This window comes from Neovison vison, chromosome 13, assembly GCF_020171115.1.
Source record: "Neovison vison isolate M4711 chromosome 13, ASM_NN_V1, whole genome shotgun sequence".
In the NCBI taxonomy this organism is placed as follows: Eukaryota; Metazoa; Chordata; class Mammalia; order Carnivora; family Mustelidae; genus Neogale; species Neogale vison.
In genome coordinates, this window is record NC_058103.1 from 44,877,796 (window position 1) to 44,902,469 (window position 24,674).

Below are 24,674 nucleotides of genomic sequence, written 5' to 3' on the forward strand. Positions count from 1 at the left end.
TCAACAGAAATTTAATTGTGCACTTCTGCTCCCACCAGCAAACCTGGAGGGGGACCAAGGGTCCATTAATCTTGTTCCCAAACCTGTTTATGCCACTTGCATTTACTGTAAATATGTCACTGAGAAAAGTGTAACAGATGATGACAAAGGAATTATAGAAAAGTTGATTGCACAAAAACTGTGTTACATGCTTTAGAAATAGTCATTGTTTTGCTTAAAAAATCCATTGAATTCAGTGAGAAAACTATAAGCTGAATGACAAAAAGACAAAAAGCCTAGAAAGATTCTGTTCTCTGATTGGTTTTTTTTGGCTAATGTCTTCACAGTTTCTTGCTCCATTTTAAAGAGATCACAATCTCGCATCCAGGGTGTGAATTATGCAGGAAAGACAGAGCAGCCACTGTCAAGAGCGCTATCCTCAAGGAAAGGTCCATCACTCTGCACAGAAGCAGCATCAGAAGGTATGCATTCAGGCTTTAAGTTAATATTTACGATTTTATTCCTTTATGATTCCTTGCTTTAAACAGCTATTACAATCAACACATCAACTACCAATCCTGATCAAATCATTTAAGAGGTCTCCTACTGAAATTCAGTTTCATTTCACAGACAAAGAAAGCTTTGGAGGCCAAGTAACTTGTCCATCACCACACACCTACTCATGGGATGAAAACCACAGCATCTGACTTTGAAGCCATGTTCTCGATCTTCATGGACAGTGCCCTGTAATCTATACCCCAAACTTGAATATCTAATGTTCCACTTAGCCTTGTAATTCCCTTTGCACAGCAACATTTTCCTGTGCAGTGGAGTAGACCGAAGTATAAAATAATCTGTTATGAATCTTTTAGCTCCATATGGATTTGCTGGGCTTTTCTGAAAGGATGCATCTTAGCAAGGCTGGCTGTGAAACAAATCTGTACAGCAAACCCTGTGCTCTCATTGGTTCCTCTAATTCTAGCTATGGAATTCGTCTATGGAAATGGGCCAGACTTTTGGCAAAGAATGATTCCTCCAGGATATGTTAGAAAATCCTATATAGCATTTTCCAGATTTTGGAACTCCCTGCCTTCCTTGCTTCCCCATCTCCATATCCTTTGCTTAATTGGCTTATACCTGAGATTTCCGATACCCAGATACCAGATACCTATCCACAGATTTCCCACACTTGGACACCGTACCTTACCCAATAGAATGTTGAGAATGGGGGTGGCAGGAACAGTATGTACAGTATTGGAGAGCTAGAAAATATACCCCGAATTGACAGTAAGCACTGCCATTAAGATTCAACCTCACTTGAAACCATGAAATTCAAGGGTTTAATTTGGCTGATATTAAAGATGTCAAATACACACACACACACACACACACACACACACAAATAATGTATATATTTAAGTTACATTCACGATACATCTTTATTCAACGTAAACTGAATTTGTCCCTGGAAGTCTTAAAAGTGAGAAAAAAAAAAAACAAGTATAAGATTAAAAGTTTTCTTGTCAAATTTCTTCCTTTCCTTTCCTCTTTTTTCTTTCTTTTATCTTTCTTTCCATCTGTCTGTCTATCTGTCTTTCTTTTTTTTTGTGGAGCAGCCTCTGTTATACTATGACCCTAAATCTTGTGAAATAATAGAAATCATAAGACTACAGGGCTCAGGGACGCCTGGGTGGCTCAGTGGGTTAAGCCTCTGCCTTCGGCTCAGGTCATGATCTCAGGGTCCTGGATTGAGCCCTGCGCTGGGCTCTCTGCTCAGCAGGGAGCCTGCTTCCCTCTCTCTCTCTCTCTGCCTGCCTCTGCCTACTTGTGATCTCTCTGTCAAATAAATAAATAAAATATTTTTTAAAAAATGGACTACTGGGCTCAAAAAAGTCTTAAAGAAACCACGTTCATTTCTTCCTCCTCCCTCCCCTCTTCCAGCCTAGTCCAATCCAAGCCATGTATCCCAGCCAGAACCCATCCTATTTTTGCATTACAGTAGAGAATTAGAATATAGCTCATCTAGTATTTAATAACCCTCCCTAGAATTAGGGTCGAAGAAAAATCCTCCCAGATAGGGGACGGATGGCACAGCGTCCCGACCCAAGGTGCATGGAGCCCATGGAGGTCTTTGACTTTTCCCAAGCAGTGGGATCTCCGCTGACTCACAATAAACCAGCAGACTTCTTGCTTATTGTAGTGTTTTTCTGACTGTTGGCCCAGAAAATGAACATGAAGCATGGTGAAGAAAAGCACAGTCCTATAAGACCTCTGGATACTTGGAAGGGAAGCCTTAGGTAGTGGCAATATCAGGTCCTCTGAGATCTCGCTGAGCCACCTTCACACCGTACTATCCAGAAGGCCAGCACCATGCTTAAAAAAAAAAAGTTTCCCCTGAAGGGGAAGGAAGCTGAGGCTAAAAATATATCATGCCAGCTGTTATAAATGCTTCTCAAAGGAAGCAAAGCAACTAGAGTTACCTCTTTGAAGAGCAAAGGAGGGGTTAAGGAAATAATGGAATTTTTCAGTTACATGCCAGCTTGGCTAGATTTAGGGGAGGAAGAAATTTTCCAACCAGGAAGTATGTTGGTAAAAGACAAAATAATTCCATGAAGAATTATTTATACGGCACCAGCGGCTTGGGACGGAGAAGATCTGCAGCCTGCAAAGAAGAACTGGGGTCTGCAGGCCTTGCCCTTTCTTTTCAGTTTCCAAGAGGCCACTCCCAAGACCTCGCTTGCTGTCAAGCTACCTACAGTTGTGTGGCATCCCTCTTTCCCTTGAATACCTGGGTTCTGATGGTTTTCTGCAGACTGACTGGAATGAGCTTGAAATGGCTGCAGGTCTTGTAAGAAAATGCTAAAGGGCAGAGGATTTCTTGAACCAAACATGTATTTCTGAAGGGAGTTGGCCCTGGCTGAAGGGGTCAATCCATGGGCTCGGGAGGGGTTTTCTCCAGTGGCAGACCAGGGGTTCCCAAAGGAGCCACTTTCCCTGAGACTCATGTCACCCTCACTTTTCCCCTTGCCTGCTGGAGTGTTTTTTCCAGGTGTTGGCTCCAGGTGTTGGCTCCTTCCCATAAATCCATAAATGAATGGACCCTCCACGGTTCTGGAAGGCCAGGTCACAAGGACAAAAGCCTAAAAAATATCCAGGTACTGGATGCCTCGGTAGTTTTTTTTTTTTTTTTTTCACTTTTAATTTTGAAGTAACTATAGATTTAACAATCCTGGGATGGAGCCCCACATTGGGCTCTCTGCTCAGCAGGGAGCCTTCTTCCCTTCCTCTCTCTGCCTGCCTCTCTGCCACTTGTGATCTCTGTCAAATAAATAAAATCTTAAAAAAAAAAAAAACCCAAACCCAGGAAATCAACATTTATGCAATACAATTAACGAGATTACGGACATGGCTTTGGGTCTCAGGAGTTTTGTACACATATCTGGGGGGGGGTGCTTATAAATTTGCGTACAACCCTATGGCATTTTTTTTCACATGAATAAATTCATATAACCACCTCCACAATCTCGATCACAGTATGTTATTAAACGTCTGCTAGTATTGAGACCTAGTTGGCAAAATAAGTCATGCAAAAAAAAAAAAAAAAAGCAAGAGTAACGACAAATGTCACTATGAGGATTATGACAGAAGGCAAAATGATCAATATCATCACCAGATATTTAGTGAATTCCCAAGGACGCTTTCTCATTTATTTTGGAAATTCATTAAGTTCAAGAACATCTGCCTGGTGAGCCCAGGAATTTATTAAGTTCCTACTGTTCAGCAAACACTTACGGCAGGGCGGCAGACGGGCTTCAGCTCACATGCCATCTCTTATTGAATTATAGTGGCTGCCTTGAGGGGTCTACAGAGGAGGACTGGGAGGCCACATCTGGCCCGAGCATGAGACAGCCAGAATCTAACAGAGACGTACTACCACGAGAAGATGGGAGCTGAACATGTGCCAGGAAATGACCATCTCCACAGTTTCTGTGACTTTTTGAGCCACGCAAGTGTTCTAGATGCTGGGAAAGAGGGATCGAGAAGACATAACCCTTGTCTCCAAGGAGTCTGCCTACCCAAGGGAAGGTAAACATGTCAGCCAAAAACTGTGGCACAGAATGCTAAGGGCTGACATTGAAACATCAGGGTCAATGCCAAGTACTGGGGAAGGGGGTTCCAATTTGGCAGGATCTTAGATCTGTGCGCTATGGAGAACCATGTGGTGGCAAATTCAGAGTCAGAGTCAGACAAGGGTCTACTAGCTAGTAACTGAGTCGATCTCTGGGAATAGGATTAGGAGAGACAGTCATGTCTCCTCAAGGAGACTGACTGGAATGAGCTTGAAATGGCTGCTGGTCTTGTAAGAAAATGCTGAAGGGCAGAGGATTCAGAACCAGACTCTGGAGGCTGGCCATCTGGGTTCAAACCCCAGTTCATCCAAACTTGGTTGGTCTGTGACACTGGTCAAGTGACTTCACCTCTCTGTACCTCAGTTTTCCTCCTCTGTCAAGTGGGGATAACAAGAATACCCACATCATGGAGGTATGAGGATTAAATGAGTCAATATTTGTGGAAAGGGTTTTGAATGGTACCCAGCACATAGCAAACAATACACAGCAGTGTGCTATCACTGTTAATTTACTTTTCATGAGCTCTGGTGCCAATATTTTTTAAGGTATTGTTTTTATTACAAGAAAAATCAACTGAGACTAAGAAAAGAAATACTAAGGTTCCAATGTGTACCATAAGATTGTAGAAGTGGGCAGTTTAAATGAAACATTTTTGAAGAATTTCTGTTACCCAAAGTTTCTGAGTTCTTGTCTCATACTAGGCTGAGCAAAGGGCAGCATGTTTTCAAACCCAAATGTAAAGAATGTGAAGAAAAATCAAGTATTGCAACAATTTGAATAGAAACAAGTTTCTTTCATTCGTAACCATAGTACATAGTTTTTTTCTAGGTCCACATCCACCAGCGAAGAGTAGAAAATGGTTAGAAAGGCAGTCTGGAAAAAAAAAAAAAAAAAAAGGAAAGAAAAAAAGGAAAGGCAGTCTGTCATAAAAGAGGGGGCACTGACCTCCACACAAGGGAATTCTATGGGCTCTTCAAAAAACCAGGAGGTCTTTTCCTGAATGTTCTTTTCCTGAATGGTTTACTGTTTTCTATAGCAGACTGCAGACAGGAAGCAGAGATGCTAAGCCAGGTTCTACGCACTTTACAACTGGAATTGCTTATAATGGCCAAAACAAAGTTGACTAAGGCTTGTGGATGGTTTGCAACAGCCAATGCCTTGGTTCTTTCTGGTCCCATGGGCTGATGAAGAAGAATCTGCATGTTCTTGCTTTTAGTGATCAGACCCGTGAATAGCCTTCAGAAGAGTGAGGTACTGAAAAGTACAGTACCGCTTTTCGGAAACACCTTGATGCTATCCAAAATGTTTACTTGACTTCTCAACTGTCCCAACCCATTCTTTGCTTTCTCATGGAAGTTCTGGCTCAAAGGTCTTATGTGGTCTCACTTGATTTAATGCCAGCAACCGCTAAAAGTAACTCTTGATTCTGCTTATATGGATGAAAACAGGTTAATTCTCTCATAAAGGGTTTAGTTTTTGCCCCCTACTCTTAGCCTCATGCTAATCCCTTCCTTACAAAACTTCCCATGGCACCATCATGTACATTTTAAATATCCTCTAAACATTATTTTTCTCCATCTCAATGTTCTAGCACCTTCTCTAATTCAACACACTCCAAAATTGAGCTTGTAGCTGGTTTCTACTCAACTTTCTTTATCCCTTAAATGCCTACCATGTGTGAAGTACTCCCAACTTATCTCTAATATTCCTTTTTGATAAATCCAGTGGTTAATTCTTAGTCCTCCTTTTCTTGGATATATCAGCAGAATTTTTTCTGATCACTTTCCCCCCTTGAAACACATTCTTTATTCATTTTTGAAGATGCCCACACACTTGAGTTTTTCTTGACTTCATTGGTTTCTCTGTGTTTCTTTTTACTTTATCCTCCTCTTCCTCAGTCTTCATGTTGAAGTACCCAGGCTCAGTCCTTGGTCCTCTTCTCCACCTATATCTTTGCTTTGGTAATTTCATTCGATTTCAGAGCTTTAAATTCTACTTCTGCACTGGTAAATCCCAGATGTCTATCTCGGATCAGTCCCCCTCCCAAACTGCATACTCATACATCTAAATGCCTACGAGACATGTCTGATCATCTCATGGGCTCCTAGATGCATCACCTGCGACACAACTCCCAATCTTGTTTTCAAACTTAATAGAAACTTTCTCTATCCTTCTAGTTACATAAGCAAAAACTCTGGAGTCATTCTTGAATTCTTTCGCTCATACACTTCATCTCTTTCATCAGGAAATCCCATTGGCTGTACTTTGAAAATACAGTCAGACTCTGACCATTCTTCTCTCTTCTACTTCAGCCATCCTGGTCAGAGTCAGCAGTGTCTTGCCTGGATTACTGCAATAGCCTCTGAACTGGTCTTTGTGTTTCCATCCTTGCCCTGGTACAGCCTAGTCTTAACACAGCACGCAAAGTGATCCCTTTAAAATGTAAGCCAGACCATATCACTCGTCTGCCAGAAACCCAATGGCTTCTTGGCTTCCTGAGACCAAAAGTCCAAGTCCTTGCTATGGCCTGCAGTGCCCTGTAGGATCTGTCCTTCCCTGACACTACTGCAACCCCTGCCACTCTACCTCACTCACTCATTCCCTTTCAGTCACTGGCTTTCTTTCTTTTCCCCAACAAGCTGGGAAAAGATCTTAGGATCTTTGCTTAAGCCTTTTCTCTGGCTAACCCCCTTACCTCCTTCAAGTCTTTGTTCACACGTTACCTTCTCGACGAGATCTATTCTTACCATACTTAATACTAAAACCACTTCACCACTTATGCCTGAATCTCCTGACCCTACTCTTTTTTTTTTTTTAATTTCCGTGTCACTCACCAATCTCTAACACACTATATAATTTCCTTATATATTATAATTTATATACACTAGACTGCAAACTCCACAAGGGAAAGTATCTTTGTCTTGTCCACTGATGCACCCTTGAGCACCTAAAACAGGTCAGGCATATAGCAGGTGCTCAATAAACATATTCTAAGTGAATGAATGAATAAATAAATGAATCAATAATGTATATCCCAGTCAGTAATGAATCCTAATTCTCATAATTACACCTAGGAACAATTCTAGGACCCATTCCTTCTGCTCCATGCCTGCTCCTATCCTCATGATACTTTTACTACCGCACAACTGAGATTTGGTAACTCAGCACTTTTCAATCATCTGGTTTGCCCCCAGCAGACCAGTCCCCCTACAGCATTGCTCACATCACTGCCATGTCCATGGTGGGATGCTTAGACTCCTTAGAGCTCTACCAGCTTACTTGGATTACCTGGCTCTCCAATTCCTCACCCCAGTCTACTTTTATTGCCTTCTCTCACTACTCTTTTCCTTTCGTGAACCCCTCCTTCTTCCTCACTGTCTTCCAACCCTGACCGTGTACTACAACCTCCACGCCTTTGTTCACAATGCATGTCCCGACCCCTGCCATATCCATCCTAGGTTACTTGGATTACCTGTTAACTGCAAAGGCTTTCCTGACCCTCTGGTCCACAAGGATCTTTCCATTTTATGCTTTCACAGCCCTTGCAGTACAGACCCCCTGTTCCGCTGACACAACCCTATATTGCCCGATGGCAGCTACTGGGGTTATTTTTTAACTGCACTTTTATGTAATGCATGGGTTATTATGTAAAGCTTTTGCAGATTAGTCTGGCTAGAGGGAGAGATTTCACTTTTAATTGTGAGACTGAGAGATACATCTTCTCTCTCCACTTATATTATTGGTTCTCTGAAAGGGAATCACTTTCTTCAAGCTTCCTTATATTTCCCATGGCCTCAAACATAGTGCTGGGCACCCAGGACAGGGGTAGTGTTTGCAATGAATGGAGGATGCAGGATCCACATAGGGAGGTGGTCATGGATGCTAAGGCACTTTGCTGGAGCGTAAGGACCAAAGGAGAAAACGTTCATGCGAAAAGCCAAGATTAAAAACCAAAAACTATGTAAGGAAGTTGTCTTCTAGTTAGTTTCTTTTCGTTAACTGTCATAAATGTGGTTGGTAATTTGAAAATGTGAAGCACCAATTGATCTCTGTTCTCTTACTGTGATTTATAATCCTGTTGTAGTGTGTGAATATCTTTCCCATTTTGAAAGAAGGAAGACATGTAGCTCGTTGGTGCAGCAGGAGAGGTTCAGCAGCCTTCGGCCCAACCCATTTTCTATTGTAGTGAAATGGCCAAAGGTCATGGCATCAGCGAGGACCCCTAGTCTACTCTGCAAGGCCCAGGCTCAGGGAAAGGTGCTTTCATCAGGTGACGATCAGAGATGCAAATGCAGTTACAGATTCTGTGGGTCAGTGTTAGCGCTTTGCTCCTCCGTGTCCTTCCTACTCTCTCTCATTTATTCGCTTAGCAGATGCCATTGCCAGCTCTGGCCAGGGCTGGCCATCCACATACAGAATCTCAAGTGCCTTCACCACCGCCCTCCACGATGGATATCATGAATGTTCTCATTTTACAAGTGAAGACCCTGCTCAGAGAGGTTAAGTAACTTGGCCCAGTTATAGATCTGAGATTTGCACTTGGTGAGGCTTTGACATCAAAGTCCTTGTTCTTTCCACTTCTTCAAACCGCCTCCCAGGTGCCCAGGATATATGTGATAGAGGTACAAACGAATGAATGACCCCAAAATTTGTAGCTTTGACAAACACCATTAAACCACCATAGACAATGCAGAAGGCTAAGGCAGTAGCACCGTTTTGTTAAAGAGATACTGAGATACAAGTGTTGACACAGCCCAAGGGTTTGCATGAAAGTTTCTGGAAGACAGATCTCAGCTTTCTTTGCCAAGGTTCTGAAACAGGGTTCCAGCCCCTTCCTTCTTCCTGAGATATGTGATCTAGTTATCTTGTCAAACCTTGAAGTCTCTTTCTACTCAAGTACTACACAGGGACCCAAAGATCTGGGAGGCCATGACAGTCATCTCTGAATCTCCTCCCCTCTGTGGGGCTGGGCGGCGATGGTGAAAAATGAAAGTACCCACGGACGACAATCTGCTAACCACCCCGAAAGTACTAATCTTGTCAAGACTTATAGCCCTGACTGTGCAAATCAGGAAAGACAGAAATAGGATGACCTAAGATTAATGACATAAAATTCAGTTTTGAGAGGGCAGGCAGCCTGGAGCTCGCCTCTCTCCCAGCTATCAAAGAGTTCTGTAATAATTACTAGATTCTGTCCCTGACCCAGGAAACTTGGGCCAAAAAGCTCTGTCATTCAGCCTTCATGTGTCTGCCTTAATAGTCCCAGCCACCGTTCTCTGTCACAAAGCGGCTAGTGAAAACGCTCCCTGGATTACTAGTCTGCGAAAGAGACCGCCCCCAGACTCTCTTACATTATCAAGTAACGAGCAGTAGTCCCTTAATTCCCCAAATGTATGAGTTATTGAAATCTCGGTGTAAAAATTAAAAAAAGGAGAATTAAAAATCTCATGTTGTAGCTTTATGAACACAGTATCTTAAGTATTTCCTTGGTTATTTCAATTAATGTAGTTCTAATTCGATGCTCCTATGTATTTGAGAAAGCCCTTTCAAAGGGCCCATTAGCTGAGCGATCCGAGTGGAGGTTGAGGCCAAGAAGCCGTCACTGTTAATTCTTACTACTCTTAGATCTTTTAATTGGGGGTCCTGCATGTTGACAGGCACGGAAGATGTGACAAAAGCTTTCCCCCGAGAAAGTTATCTCAGTGCTGACACTGTATTCACAGACACAAGCAACTAGCATCAAGGATTTCCGTTTAATGACGGGTGCCCCTGTCCCAGGTTACCACTGTCTGTCACTTTGCTTAACCTAAGTGGGGAACCGCAGAGAGGACTCCTGGCCCTAGTCCCGGCTGTGCACAGGGGACTTTGCTTTAGTGGTCAAAGGAGCAGAAAGCTGTCCTCTGCTCTCCCCTTCCACAGAGCTGTCCCCGACCCACCTCTCCTAAGTTAGACTGAGCGAGAAAAGGCCACAGCAGTCACACCAGGCCACAGCACAGAGCAGCATTCTCAGTTAGCAGACCTGTTTCCCCAGTCGGGGCAAAAAGTGCCCCCAACAAGGGGGACAAAAACCAGAAAATGCAAGGGAGGGAACATTCCAGGGTGAAATATATTAAAAAAAAAAAAAAAGGAAGAAAGAAAGAAAAAGGACAAAAAAAAAAAAGAAGGGAAAAAAAAATGCACAAATCCCATGAGGGTGTCTGGTTAACCAGGGGTTAGAATCAGGTTTAGAGAATCACACGTAACTCAGTGTCTTGGCAAATCCAAAAACCCCAGGGCGAAAGGCATGTGGGTAAAAGGCATTTCTACTTGTGGAAACAGGAATTTTCCTTCTTTTACCATTTATTCTCTCTCTTATTTATTTTTTAGTCTGTTTGTAACCCATATTTGGACCATCGATCACTTTTACCCAACCCTCCCACCCCCTGCATTTTTATCTTTCCAGAATGAAAGGAGCAACAAAGACGGGATCCAAAGATCCCTTTCCCACAGCCAATTCCAGTAAGCCCCTCTCTCCCAGGGTTACAGGGCGCTCGGAGCAGACATTCTCAGCAAGACGTGCCACACACAGCAAGTCACCACACCAGACTGCTCTAGAGGGCTTCCAGGGAACTTACTTGTACTTGTGCTGGTTCCAATTGTATTGATTGTGGTGGGGACAGATGAGGAGGAGTAGAGGGGCACGTGGCCGTTCTCACACCCCAGGCTTTTGTCCTGCCAGTTGGAGGCATTGATGCAAATCCCAGAATCCCGAGAGTTCTGCCATCCATTGAGCTTGTCATCGGAGTTCTGTCTTTGGTGATAGTAGTGTGTCTGCCCATAATCCACAGAGTCCGAGCGGCTTCGGTTCTGGCCACCAAAGCTGGTCGATGTGCGGTCCTCCAAGTGATTCAGCCACATGGCTAACGCACTGCGGTCTTCCAGCGAAGTGGCCGGATGTATCAAAGCATAGGACAGCAGTTGCCTGCTCTCCTCAATGTGCTGGTTGTGTTCAATAGAGTGCGCCAGGATTTTGGGCAGCAGTTTCATATACTCTACTTTTGCATCAAGGTTTCCTGGCTTCAGCAAAGGCAGATGAGTTAACAGGAGGGAAATCACTTTATCCTTGGATTCCTGTTGCCATTGGTTAATGATTCCTGGAAGGGAAAATATACAGGGCAAATAAGCAAATCCACCCACCATGGCATGAAATACCACACTGTAAAGAGAATTCCTATGGGTTAGAGTCTCCTTCTATGTATCCTGGCTAAGTTTTTTTTTTTTAAACAGGTCATGCATTGGATTGGATAACTAACTCCAGGTTGTCAGGAGGCAGTGACATAAAAGAAACACAGAACAAATGTTCTTAGATGTTGGGGTGCCCAATCTAATTCCCACTCACGTCTCCAAAGAGCCAACAGCTACTTTGGTACAATCAAATAGAATTTACAGAGCGGTGTTCTTAGAAAAGCCTAGCTACGCCTTCAGATAGACGGGGATAAGGATTAAGAAAATCTCCACAGAGAAAAGAAGTGTTGTCTTGTCAGCGGTTCATTGGATCCTTGTGGGGGGTCAGCCTGCTTTCTCTTCTGAAGACATCTGTGGAAAAGTGGTTTACACCCTAGCCAAGACATTTGTGTGAAGGTGGCAAAACTTCCTAAATAGAGAAACCTGTCAGGAAAAGAAAGGACTCCCCTCATCCCAGTGAAGTAAGACTACACCTTTCTCATGAGAAGCTGCCTCAGAAAACCACTGTGACCTCAAAGCTAGATCTCAAAGCTAGACTTAGCTGAGGTGGCACTTCTGATCACACGTGAGAAGCAAAGCTATTTTTCTTTACATATAGACGACCTGTTTAGTTATCTTTATTAGGGTAAAGTATGTATAACGTAATATTTACCATTTTCACTGTTTTTAAGTGTACAGTTGTGTGGCAATAAGGACATTCACAATGTTGTGCAGCCATCCCCGCCATCCATTTCTGAATCTTCTTCATCTTTTCAAACTGAAACTCTGTAACCCTTGAATAACAATTCCCTATCTCTCCCCTCCCCCAGCTCCTGGCAACCACTGTTGCATTTTCTGTCTCTATCTATTTGCCCACTCTAGTTACCTCATATCAGTGGGAACCTACAGTGTTTGGCCTTTTGTGACTGGTGACTTCATTTAGCGTCATGTCTTCAAGGCTCCCTCATGAGAAGATCCATTTGTGACACACTCTCAAGGATCCCTGCCTGTCCCCTTCTACCAAAAACACAACTTGTTGCCTTTAGGTAAACGTGGATAAATAATGTGCTTTGACTTTGACTAGCCTTTGAGAAGTAGCTTGTTCTGGAAACTGGTAGTTATCTTCAGAGCCTGGGGCTACTAGAAAGCAAGCTCCCTTCCTGAAAAGTCACTGCTGACACCTGAAGACATTGTCTCTGGCCTACTGATTACCCTACATAGGGTAGGGCAGGGCAGTCCTCCTGGCTTTCATGCAGTATCTGCAGAGTCTCTGGAATATAGCAGAAGGGCTTCACAATTCTAGTGAGGCACAAACATATCAGGACACACTCAAGAGTCATTGCTGACCAGAAGCATCAGCCAAGTACCGTAAGCCCGTCAAGACCAAGGGTATATCCAAAGAAAATTGTCAGGCAAGGAAGGCATGATATATAATGCAAAAATGTGGGCTCTGGAATCAGGCAACCCTGGGCACGGATCCCAGGTCTGCCACTTAATTTGCCATGGGACCTCGGTATGTTACGTTGCCTGTAGGAGCCTCAGTTGTGCCATCATTTAAGACTGTTACCAGCAGCATCTGTCCCTCCTTGCATGGTAATGTATCAGAACGACAGGTCAAGTACTCAATGGCAGAAGTAATGCCTTCTACTCATCTCTACATTGATCGGGTCCCACATTAGACGCTTGTGGGTTGGTTTCAGATACCGAGGTTTAAAAATAATTATAGAGTCTAAAGACCACCCGGGGAAGGTCATTAAAAACTATCAGAGTTGGAAGAGGTAGGAAGTCAAAGGGTGAAAAAAAAAGAAAGAAAGAAAGTCAAAGGGTGAAAGAAAACAAGGCTTATAACTGAACAACAGGAAGGGATGCTCTATGTGGGGATTTCATAAGACGAAGACTCAGCAATTTGAAGTTCACGTCTTCAAATGGAAGCAGCAGAGATTAAGACTGGATGTGTAGAAGAAATGAAGTGTCAGAGTGACAAAAGACCCAGAGTAGCAGCCAAGGAAGGCTTTATCATATCTGTCCTGGGGGCCTGAAGAATAGAGATAGACGGTCTAGGGAAGCGCTGTTGGGTAGAATGTAATGTGAGCCACACACAGTATTTGAAATTTTCTAGCATTAAAAGAAAAGTGAAAAGAGGGAGATGAAATTAATTTTAATGATATATTTTCTTTAATCCAATATAGCAAAACATTATTATCTCAATTTGCAATCAATATAAATCATCAATGAAATATTATACATTCTTTTCTTTCCATCAAGTTGTCGCCATCCAGGGTGTATATTACCACTGACCTCACATCTCTAACTGGGACTAGCCACAGCTGAAGGACTCAGAAGCCATGTGTGGCTGCCCAGCCACAGGGCTGGAGACATTTAGATGGGGAAAGAGGATGGCAGGAGGGCACCCATGACCTCAGCAGGTCCCTCCCGGCTCCCTAACTCTATATTTAGCTAACTGCCACCTGACAAAAGACAATCCTGGTGCATTCCATTAGTATGGCCTCCCTTTTAAAGCAGCTTTGGGAGACAGAGGAAGCACCCGTTCCAGCTTCCATTGACACATTTTCAGGAAACACCCAGCATGTTTTTAATTATGAATATGCTTCGGACAAAGATGAAATCTATTCATTAAGTCACAGAACTAAAGAGTCACTGGCAAGAAGCAAAAGGCCCCGAGAGGAAGATACAGCTGTGTCTGATGCCAGCCCAATGAGCAGATGTGGCTGGCGTACACCTGGAAAATGTATGTGTAGAAAGAAAATTCAGGAACCAGTTTCAATACAAATTCACGAGGTTGAGGAACACCCTGGCTTTCTGCAAGGTTACTTTTCTGTTTGGGGATTCTACCCTTCTACAAAAGGTCAGCCTGGAAAAAAAAAAAAAAGAGAGAGGAACAAAAACAGAACATAAATAGGACTCGGAGTGCAAACTACCCATGTTATCTCCATGTAAGTACTCTCTGCCAGGGATTAGCAGCAAAGGGGAGAGGAAAACAAGGGCCCTGGCCCTGGTCCCTTCCACGCCTGAAATGGGTCTTTTTCTATCCTTGGGACAGGGCTTGGGTGGTGTGGAACTGGGGTGTGGCCAGGAAGACAACCATGACTTTTGTTTACTACCACCAGGAACCTGGACGTGAGGATGCCCCCTGAAGGCAGTCTTCTGAGGTGTACTACTGGATCGAACGTTTCCTGAAGCAGCTACAGCTACAACGCTCAGAGCTAACGGTGTTGAATGGGGTTTATGTGCACTCTTGTAAGCTCATTTAATCCTCCCAAGGAACTGATGACGTAGGTCCTGTTACAGCCTTATTTTACTCATGAGGACAGAGAGGCACAGAGAGATCAAGCCGTTTGTCTCCAGTCCCACTGGCAGGGGAGGTGGCAGAATGGGGGTATGCAAATTAGCATAAAGATACATAATGGTTACCATGCTAGAAGAGTTTGGCCATAAATTAGATACATTAATGTTTAGAAATAGGTAAAACGTGATTCTATAATACAGAAGATACATAATACATTAACCATATGTAAAAAGTGAAGATGTGTATGATATTTACAAATATCTGAATAGAGTGCATGGATCAGCAGAAGACTTGCCATCTGCAGACATGCAGGAAGAAGAGCAGTTACAGGGTGATACTTACTGTGGTTTTAAAATATGTCCACCACTTCCTTGATATTCCTCTACAAGATGGAGCCTCATTAACTCCTTTCCCATTCAGGGCAGAGCTAGACTTAGGGAGTCACTTCTAACAAACTGAACATGGCGGAAGTGACGGTGTGTGAGGTCAAGGATTAGGTTTCAAAAGGCACTGAAGGGGCTGCGGGTGGCTCAGTCGCTTAAGCGTCCGGCTTCTGATTTCAGCTCAGGTCATGATCTCAGGGTCGTGGGGCTGAGTTCCGGGTTGGGCTCTGTGCCAAGCGTGGGGTCTGCTTGCCCCTCTCCCTCTGCTCCTCCTGCTGCTCACACTTGCTCTCTCTCTCTCAAATAAATAAATTAAAAAAAAAAAAAAAAAGAGGCGCTGAAGCTTTTACCTTGCTCTCTCTTGGGTTGCTCACTCTGGAGAAGCCAGCCAGCCACCATGCTGTGACAATACTCAAACCACCCAGTTAGGGAGAAGGGTCTTTTTTTTTTTTTTTAATATTTTATGTATTTATTTGACAGACAGAGATCACAACTAGGCAGAGAGGGAGGAGGAAGCAGGCTCCCCACCGAGCAGGGAGCCCCATGCGGGGCTCCATCCCAGGACTCTGGGATCATGACCTGAGCCGAGGGCAGAGGCTTAACCTGCTGAGCCACCTAGGCGCCCCGGGAGAAGGGTCTTGATAGCGAGGGACTGAGTCTTCCTGCCAACAGGCAACGGTGACTTGCTAGCCCTGTGAGGGAACCATCTTGGAAGCAGAACTCCCAGCCCATTGAGCCTTCAGATGACCACACTCCAGACAACATTTGGGAGACCCTGAGCCAGAAACACTCATATTCCTGATCCACAGAAACTGCATGTGGTAACATGTTAACTGTTATTTTAGCCACTAAGTTCTGGGTTATTTGTTATGTGACCCCAAAAAACCAATATATCTCTTCAAGAGTTTTCCTCTAGAAAAATGGAAATGTTAGCCACTTGGCTTTGAGCAGTTCACTCCTTCAGATTCTGAGATCTACTCATGAAGCCAACTGGTGCCCTTGAACGTTCACCTCAGCCTCCTCCATCCTGATTATCCATTTGTCAACAACTTTTGGACAGTGACTAATCTCTCAGTGTCTTTAGGGAAAAAATGAACTGATCACACAGATTTAAGGTATTTCTAGATTCTAGATTCTGGTATTTCTAGATTTAAGGCGATTTAATGGTTTCTGATTGTGATTTGGTTTCCTGTGGAGGCTGCCTTCCTGTTCACAGTACATCTGGTCCCTCTGGTGATGGCTCCTCATAGCAAATTAATAAGCCAGCATTGTGGGGTTTACTTCCCTGCTTCCTCATTAGTACTGAGTCAGTCTCTCAGGGTGAACATCCCCAGGACACTGATGAGAGTAAGCATCTCCACCTCGAAGTGGGAGCCAGGTCCTCCAGGTGGGAACTTGGGACATGAATTCTGGGTCCTGCCCACCTGTCCATTGGTCTTCTTTGTGGCATCTGCGCCATCTTCTAGAGAGCAAGGAGCTTTTACTGAGATGTGTATTCAATGGATTCTCCTCACTGGGGAAGATTTAGGAATCTTGAAAGTTTAAATTAGTCAATCACTTCTGTGATGCAGTTTCTGTTACCATATACCCCAATATCACTCTCTTCAGTAGACATTCTGGATTACAGAGGTCCAAGAATGGCAAGGTTCAATGGTGCAAACTCACCTCCATTACTTTCTCTGAATATTTTCTCTAGATAAGGAGCAAAGATATCATTTGCTAGATGTTTTAAGTGGGTAAAAGTTGATGATTTATAAGTGACATAAGAGTAGTAAAAAAATTCCTAACGGAACTATAATAAAAGACCATGAGGATTAGGAAACTGTCCCAATGATTCTTAGAGTGACAAAGATTGTGTTTAAATACCAAGTCTGGTACTATTACTACCCAATGGTATGTCAATACTTAAGGGCTCCAGTTGTTAGTAAATTACCCTTAAATTGCTATTTTATTATACCCTTGTTTTCTGTTTAATAACATTTACTATAAAAGGGTTTCTCACAAGTATATTTAGGTAATTAGCTTATGTGAGGGATGGCTGGAAAGTAAGTGCACACATATAAGAAGTACTGTTCAAATAAATGCACTAAAAGGCAGGAATACTAGGGGATCTTAAATGGTCAAATTCTCTCTATATGACAAACTCAATCCTAGACACATCGCATAATAAAACCTTCTAAATGAAGTGCAACTCTGCACAACTCAAGGACAGAGAGCACACACTATGCATTTGGTAGGGGTGTGAGCTGACAGGGCACCTAAAAAGGGGGACAAATGGCAAATACCAACATGGAAAACGGTGGGATTCTTTTATTGGCACTGACACTTGCTTACTGTCTCCCAAGATAACTTCTTGAGCTAGAAATGACTGGAGAAACAGTCCCATGATTTGGTGAAGCCCCGAAGAACATGAGGATTGGACTAGATGTTATGGGGGACCTGGGCAGACTGTAGTTACTGAGTTCCTATTGTTACAAGTGGTGCTTCAAGCAGATACAAAGCGCTGAGTAGACAGAAACCTTCTCTGTTTTCAAGGAGGGTGACTGCCAGCTTCTCAGCTGGCTCCCATTGACTCCTCTTGGTAGTCACACCCTTGTGTACTCTCCTCCCACACTGAATCCAAACAGGTCTATGTGACCAATGAGTGTGGTAAGGTGTTATAAGATTAGATCATAAAAGGCACTGTAGTTCCCACCTTCCTCTCTTGGCTCACTCACTCTGCGGGAAGGTAGCCACATCAGCTATGAAGACATTCAGGCAGCCCTGGGAGAGGCCTGAGTGGTGGGAAATCCGGCCTTCTGGCTAACAGCCTGCACCAGCTTGACAGCCATGTGAGTGAGCTACCTTGGAAATGGATTCTCCAGCTCTAATCAGTATCTTGCGAGAGACCTTAAGCCAATACTACCCAGCGAGGTTGTCTCAAATTTCAGACCCTTGGAAAACTGCAAGGGAAATACTGTGTGAAGATATTGGGTTTTGGGGTAATCCGTTACACAGCAATAGTTAACTAATATAGCTTACTAGTTAACTAATTAGGGCTTCACATTATTTGGTAAAAAGAAAAAAAAATCACTCAAAAATGCTACTGTCTCTAGAATTCACTAGAAAAGAAAGGGATTTGTGTAGCAGACTTCACAGCCCAAAACTAGAGTTTTCTCTGAGACCATGAAGGTCATTAGCTATTGGACACTCAAAGACACCTGACCATCTTCAAAAGGTACCCCTGACTCCAAAATACCTACAATGATCCACTTACCACTGCAGAGTGATCTGGTCATCTCTTCAATGGGGCCTTTCCATCTTAGTCACGTTTCGTCCTGGGCACTGGCATGGCTGAAGGACCCAGTCCAATAGTAAACTAGTTCTGAGATCTCAGCCAAGAGCTCAAGCTGGGATTCACATCCAGGTTTCTGACCTCTTTCTGGCTATGGCTAACTTTTGTAGGACTGAGACTGCTCATTCCCAGAGGGTGCACAAAGCCAGCCAGCAACTCTGACCACTTGCCTCCATTCTGACCTCACATCTGTATAGACAACTCCCACATCTGTATCTCCAGCCCAGGTCTCACCCTGTGCTCCCGACTCACACATTCAATTGCATCTTCTATGTCTCCACTCAGATGATCTCCTAAGTTAGTCTTTCCCAAACTGAGCTCCCCCCTCACTCTCACAAGATCTGCTCCTTTGGTCCTCTTCTCTATCTCAGCAATGGCTCTTCCATTTGTCCAGCAGCTCAGGCTGAAGGCTTCGAGTATCCTTGACTGCTCTTTCTTACATCCTGTATTTCACCTGTTAGCAATCCTGTGCACCAAATTTTCAAAATGTACCCAGATTCTGACTACCTCTTACCATCCACCTCCTGACCCATAAACAACATAACCATCAGAACAATCCTTTTTATACTAGAATATAGGTCATGTCACTTCTCTGATTGAACTTTCCAATGGCTTCTCTTCTTACTCTAAGTAAAAGCCATACAACAGCGATTAGGCCCTCTGTGATACAGCCCTAGACCGTACTACTGGTCTCTCATTCTTTTCAGTCCATTCTGGCTTTCTTGCTGTTTCTTCAACATGTCAGATACATGCCTACCCCCCAACCTTTGCTCTTGCTGCTTCCTGTCTAGACTGCTGTTATCTCCAGATCCCACATCTAGCCCCCCTCAGTTCTGTCTTTGCTTAAATGTTGCCTTCTTGATGAGAACTTTTCCATCCACAGTATTTTAAATTGCCCACATCACTGCCTCATCCTACACTTCCTTATCCCCCACGCTATGCTTTATTTTCCTCCCTACCATTCATCATGTGACCTGGTATGGACGATACCTATTTTCTGTCTTCCTCCACTAGACAAAGGCTCTATGAGGGTAGTGATGATAACTCCATTTTCCCATCCATTCTCATTTCCTTATTAATCACATTTTATAATGGCTATATAAAGTTGTCCCCAGGCATTTTGTCTGATAGTGGTTTATTAGACTTTGGGATTTCTTACTCAAAATCTTTAGCATTTCCTAGAAATTTCTTGTAAATGAAGACTGACAGAGTGGGTGACCTGCAGACTATAGTGGGTACAAAATGTCACCCCAAAACTGTTTGGTCACCCTTTTCACATTTGATTCCGCAGAATTCTGATTATTTCTAGCTTTAATATCAATAAAAATAGGAACATGTAAAAGAGGAAAATAAAATGATGAACTTATTTTTCAAAATCTTTAGTCCATTCCCCTCTCAGGATTCTGTTAGGATGGAAAATTTCCCTACGTGCTAGAAAACAAAAGCATAATGGGTGCTTTTCTTGATTATAACTGACACCAATTAAAGTAATCTTCATGATAAAGTTTCGTTAGGCTGAGACAGCAGAATTAGATGTATTTAATATGACTCTTTTGCAAACATCTGTTGAAGAAAGAAATAAAACCATTGCCAATAGGATTGTGTTAAGACTATTGTATATCCAAATTTTTGGGCCATGAGTAACTATGTTCTAATAAAACCCCACAGGAAAGGGTCTCCTAAGAGTCATATAAATTAGAGATGAAGAAAATGTTACCTTACTCCCAACATATATAAGACAAATCCTTATAAACCACATTCGGCTAGTTTTTTATACCAGAAACCCCTCAGAGCCTCAGAGGAGAGGCTATAAATGTTCCAAAAGCAGGAAGCTTTCCCACTCACTAATCTTCAGTACCATTCTCGTGCTCCCAGACCACCACCAACAAAACCCCACATACCACAAAATGACTCTCCAATAGTATTTCAAAATAATGAATTAGCAATCCTGACACTGACCTTGCAGAGGAGAAAACCATGCTTTGTACTACACCACTTAGATTTGGGCCTTCTTCGAGGAGAAGCACTAGAAATGAGAACCTTGCAAGCAGCACCCTGCTGTCCAGGTAGCCTAACTGCAAACATATTTGTTAGTGAAGAATTCCCAAGACCAAAATCCTCGGCAATGTCCAGATGGGAGTCAATAAGGAGTGCCTTGGGAGGAATATAAACAGGTCAAGTCTCCAAAGAATAGTTTGTGCCGGACCAAACAGACCAAGCTGAACAAGAGCCACTTCCCACAACAGGTTTACAAACCTCACAAAGTCTGGGAAGAGCTGTTTTACCTCTGACAACAGGGAGTCATTCTATATCTTTAAAGGAGTCTGGATCATTAAGTCACTGGGTCCCACGCGTTCTAAAATGCGGAAGTTGCTCAAAACTTCTAGACAAAATTTCCCATCTTCAGAGATGGGAATCCAAAGTGTAAGTGTGAATGTAAGAACCCTGTGATGTGTGTAAACACTGTCACCAAGGAACAGCGTACATACACCCCCAAAACAGACGTGCCAGCAAAGTTGGTAGTAAGACTTATATATCCCTCATTTAGGTATAAAATCTGCAATACATGTACAAGTTATTCCACGGAGGAGAGAATGGACGATTTTGTGGAGGGGAGATATTCGAATCCATGGTCACAAATTAACTGTCACTGTATTTGAAAATAAGGGCCCTTGTCCAACTCTGTACAAGGACAGAGTTGGGTGAGCAACCCTAGAACATTCCCAGTCTCACTCACTTGTCCTTACTAGGTACAGCCCCATAGAGGGAGTGAGAGGTATACCTTCTTTTCTGGGGTTCTCTTGAGCTATTAGCCAAATCCAAGAATTTATGCAAAGGTAAGCAGCTTATGTTCACCTGTTATCTATGTACCAAACTTGTGTTCAGGTTGGTAGGTCTGTCGATGAAATCAGAACAAGCTTTCACAGATTTTTTGAATAGGGGAGGTCCTTTTTAATTTCTTTTTTTTTTTTAAAGATTTTATTTATTTATTTGACAGAGAGAGATCACGAGTAGGCAGAGAGGCAGGCAGAGAGAGAGAGAGGAGGAAGCAGGCTCCCTGCTGAGCAGAGAACCCGATGCGGGACTAGATCCCAGGACCCTGAGATCCTGACCTGAGCCGAAGGCAGCGGCTTAACCCACTGAGCCACCCAGGCGCCCCGGTCCTTTTTAATTTCTAAAGCCCTCTGAGACAGCGGGATAAGAAGGAAGACGAGCAGGAAGGACAATGGCAAGGGATAAAACTCTGCAACCAGAAATGAGAGTGGACAAGGCTGTTTCTCTCCTTCTGGGCATCCCACCGTGAAGCTAATAGGCCCACCAGCCACTGGATGGACCAGAAGGAGTGTGGACCAGCTGAGGACCCTTTGCTTGAGTAGACTTTGTGGGAATACTGCCGGAAGAGACAAGAGCTCAGAGCTCACAGAAAAATTATGGATGAAGGCCTCTCACTTAACCTTCTTGAGCCTCAGACATGCCGTCTGGAATTCTAAACCAAAGGAAGACCCAAAGACAGCAGAAAGACTTAGGCAACATTGGTCCAGAGCTGGGAGTGACCAGAGCAGCCTATTTTGTTTTAATCTACCTTTACATCACCACCATTAAGGGTAGGTGTGTTTATTAAGCTCTTGGGTCTTTATCTTTATCTTTATCATCTACTCCAATGTAGATGGTGACTGTTAGGATCTATCCTCTTTGATGGGGTGTGCAGGCTCAGAGATAACCATGGGAAATGTTTTATACCCCATAGAAATGTCTGCAATACAAAGAATTTGGAGAGAATGAGAGCAGAGAGGTAGATAAAATACTTTAAGAAGGTCTTCAATTATAGAGCCAACTGGCAACTCTGTAAGGAATAGAATCCATTTTCTAAAATAACACGAGAACCTCCAGCAGACCTCCAACCAGCATCCAACACTGTTTACTGGAAAAACAAAAAAGTTTAATAGATCATCACTACACCAATGGAGACAACTTTGGTTGTTCAAATCTTAAAAGAGAACGTTTTTTATTACTAAAGATTCTCTGCTGCAAAAATGCCTGTATACATCTAAACCTTTGGCCTCCTGACCCTCATCATCATCCACGACATGGTTTAAGAATCTGCCAACTCCCTCGAATTCTGTTGATCTCCTCTGGCCCTCACTGCCTCTCTCTACTGCACAGACCAGCTCAATGACATACGCATTTGTGTGACACTCTCCTCAGTGAGAGTGCTGGCTCCCGGAGGGCAGGGACGGTGCCTCCTCTGACGTGTCTTCTAATGCTTGTCTAGGTCAGTGCTGATCACACAGGCTTGCTGGACCAGACTGGATAAAAGATCCATGTGTTTTTCTATCACAGCCGATGACAAAGCAGATCAGTTCCCTTCTCAGCTTTGTCAGTCTCTGGTTAGAGTGCTCAGTGTTAACAGTGGAAACCTCTGCACCAGGGCAGAATCGTGAGAGGACACTGGACTCAGCAGAAGGGGAGTTCTGGCCTCTTTTCAGGGGTGGATGCTCCCAGAATCTTCACTTTAGTCCCTCCAGAGGATCTCTGAGTCTCAGTCGGCTCTCAAACAGCCACCTCCTACCAACCTACACATACACACACACACACACACACACACACACACATGGGAGCCCAACTGTCTGGAAACTCAGACCCTAAGACACAGGTTACAGGTACCGAAGATGGGCTCAGTTTGCCTTGGGGCTCCCTTCTGAGGTATTCACTTCCAAGGACTGTAGGCACATCAGATGCTCTAAGTGGACTGAGGAAAAGGGAAAGAAAGGTAATGGCCGTCTTGTATGGGATGGAATCTTGAATCCTGATCTTCCGTTTGGTTAGCTGTGTGACTTTGGGCAATTTACATAACCACTCGGTACACTTCGGTTTCCTCATCTGGAAAATGGGATACATCATAGGATCGTCAGGATGTTTGAATTCTCTAATCTGTGTAAAGCAAGGGACCACTATCTGGCCCATAGTAAATGGTGTGTAATTGTCAGTGATAGTTACCATCATCTAAGGAAAATGCTCCATGGACTCCTCTCCTACAGATTTGGGAAAGGGAGGAAGAGAGGACAGGAGAGCTGAAAATGCCTAAGACACTGGTTCTAAAGTGTAACAACCCCCCCCCACCATACACACATACCTGGCAGCTTGTAAGAAATGCAAATTCTGGAACCCCGTCCTAGATCTACTGAATCAGAAACTGTCATAAAAACCCCTTTAGGTGATCTGGATCCAGGCTTAGGTTTGAGAACCACAGGTCAAAGGAGCTAGGAGAAAATCAAGGCCTCCAATTTCCAGCTTTGGGACGATCAGCAGCTTAGGCCTGATGTGTAACCAGGTAGGAAAAATAATTGCCTACAAGGAGAGGAGCTAAGAGGAATCAATACAAAGAGAGGGGGGAGGGCAGGGACCTATTTTTAAGAGAAAGCTGTTGAATTTTTAAAAAGTCCTCAACAAATAAGCAAGCGAGATATCATCATATTTCTAGGACAGGGGTGATCTCTCCAGTTTTCCATCCATAAGCAACCGTGCTAGTAAAAAAGAGTGAGCACTAGACAGGGAGGTCATAACCCACCTCCCCTGAGTTTGCAGGGACCTGTCAGAACAGTACAATCTCTCCAGGCCTGGGGTTACGGCTCTCGATAAAATGAAGGTGAGAATTTCTGGTTTAAAGCATCTTTCCCACAGAACCGCCCACGCCCAAACCACTTCCCCTTTGCCTTTGCCGCCCCCCCCCGCCGAGTTCTCTGCTGCTCCCAGAAGGCTGGAGGGGGGCCTGGGAAGTGTTACCTCTAGACGGTTGCTCCGGAGAGCCCTTTGATGAAGAAGTATCAACTCACAGGTCTGACAGTGAACCACGAGACATGCAGCAACAGGAGCAAAACTCTCTTGAGTAGAGGACCGTAAGATTTTGCTGAGTTTGAGGGAGAGGGCACAGACGCTGTACAGGTGATATGGAGCTGAACACATTACAGTTGAACCGGATGTTAGGTGAAAAGCTGTGAGTTGATGGAATGATCACATAAGGGATTGCTCCATCTCCTCCCTCTCCACTTTGTCCTCCTCCTTTTCTCCCCTCCTCTGGTGGCCCCTAGGCACGGCTCCTCATTATTGAGTGTCCAGCTGGGTATTGTGATGTCAGAGGCATCCCCCACTGTGGGCAACGCTGGAGGAGAGAGTGGCGGCCCAGTCGTGTTTGAGGATACATGGCCCTGGTTCCAGTTGCCGTGACACCAGGGGACACCACGTTCCCTCCATTTACCAGTAACATCTCACACTTCATACACATCTCTGGAACCCCTCATTGTCTCCTCTCAAAACCAGTATGATGCTTTGGGGAAACT

General features: G+C 43.8%; 1 protein-coding gene across 2 annotated transcripts in view; it reads right to left on the bottom strand.

Annotated features, from left to right (window-relative positions):
- SAMD4A (sterile alpha motif domain containing 4A) overlaps positions 1–24,674 on the bottom strand; it is a 206,551-nt gene that overhangs the window by 74,649 nt on the left and 107,228 nt on the right. For both annotated transcript variants that reach the window (XM_044229759.1, XM_044229758.1), the window contains exon 2: positions 10,724–11,242. In XM_044229759.1, coding sequence (XP_044085694.1) covers positions 10,724–11,242 — 519 coding nt within the window. The remainder of the gene's footprint in view (positions 1–10,723; positions 11,243–24,674) is intronic.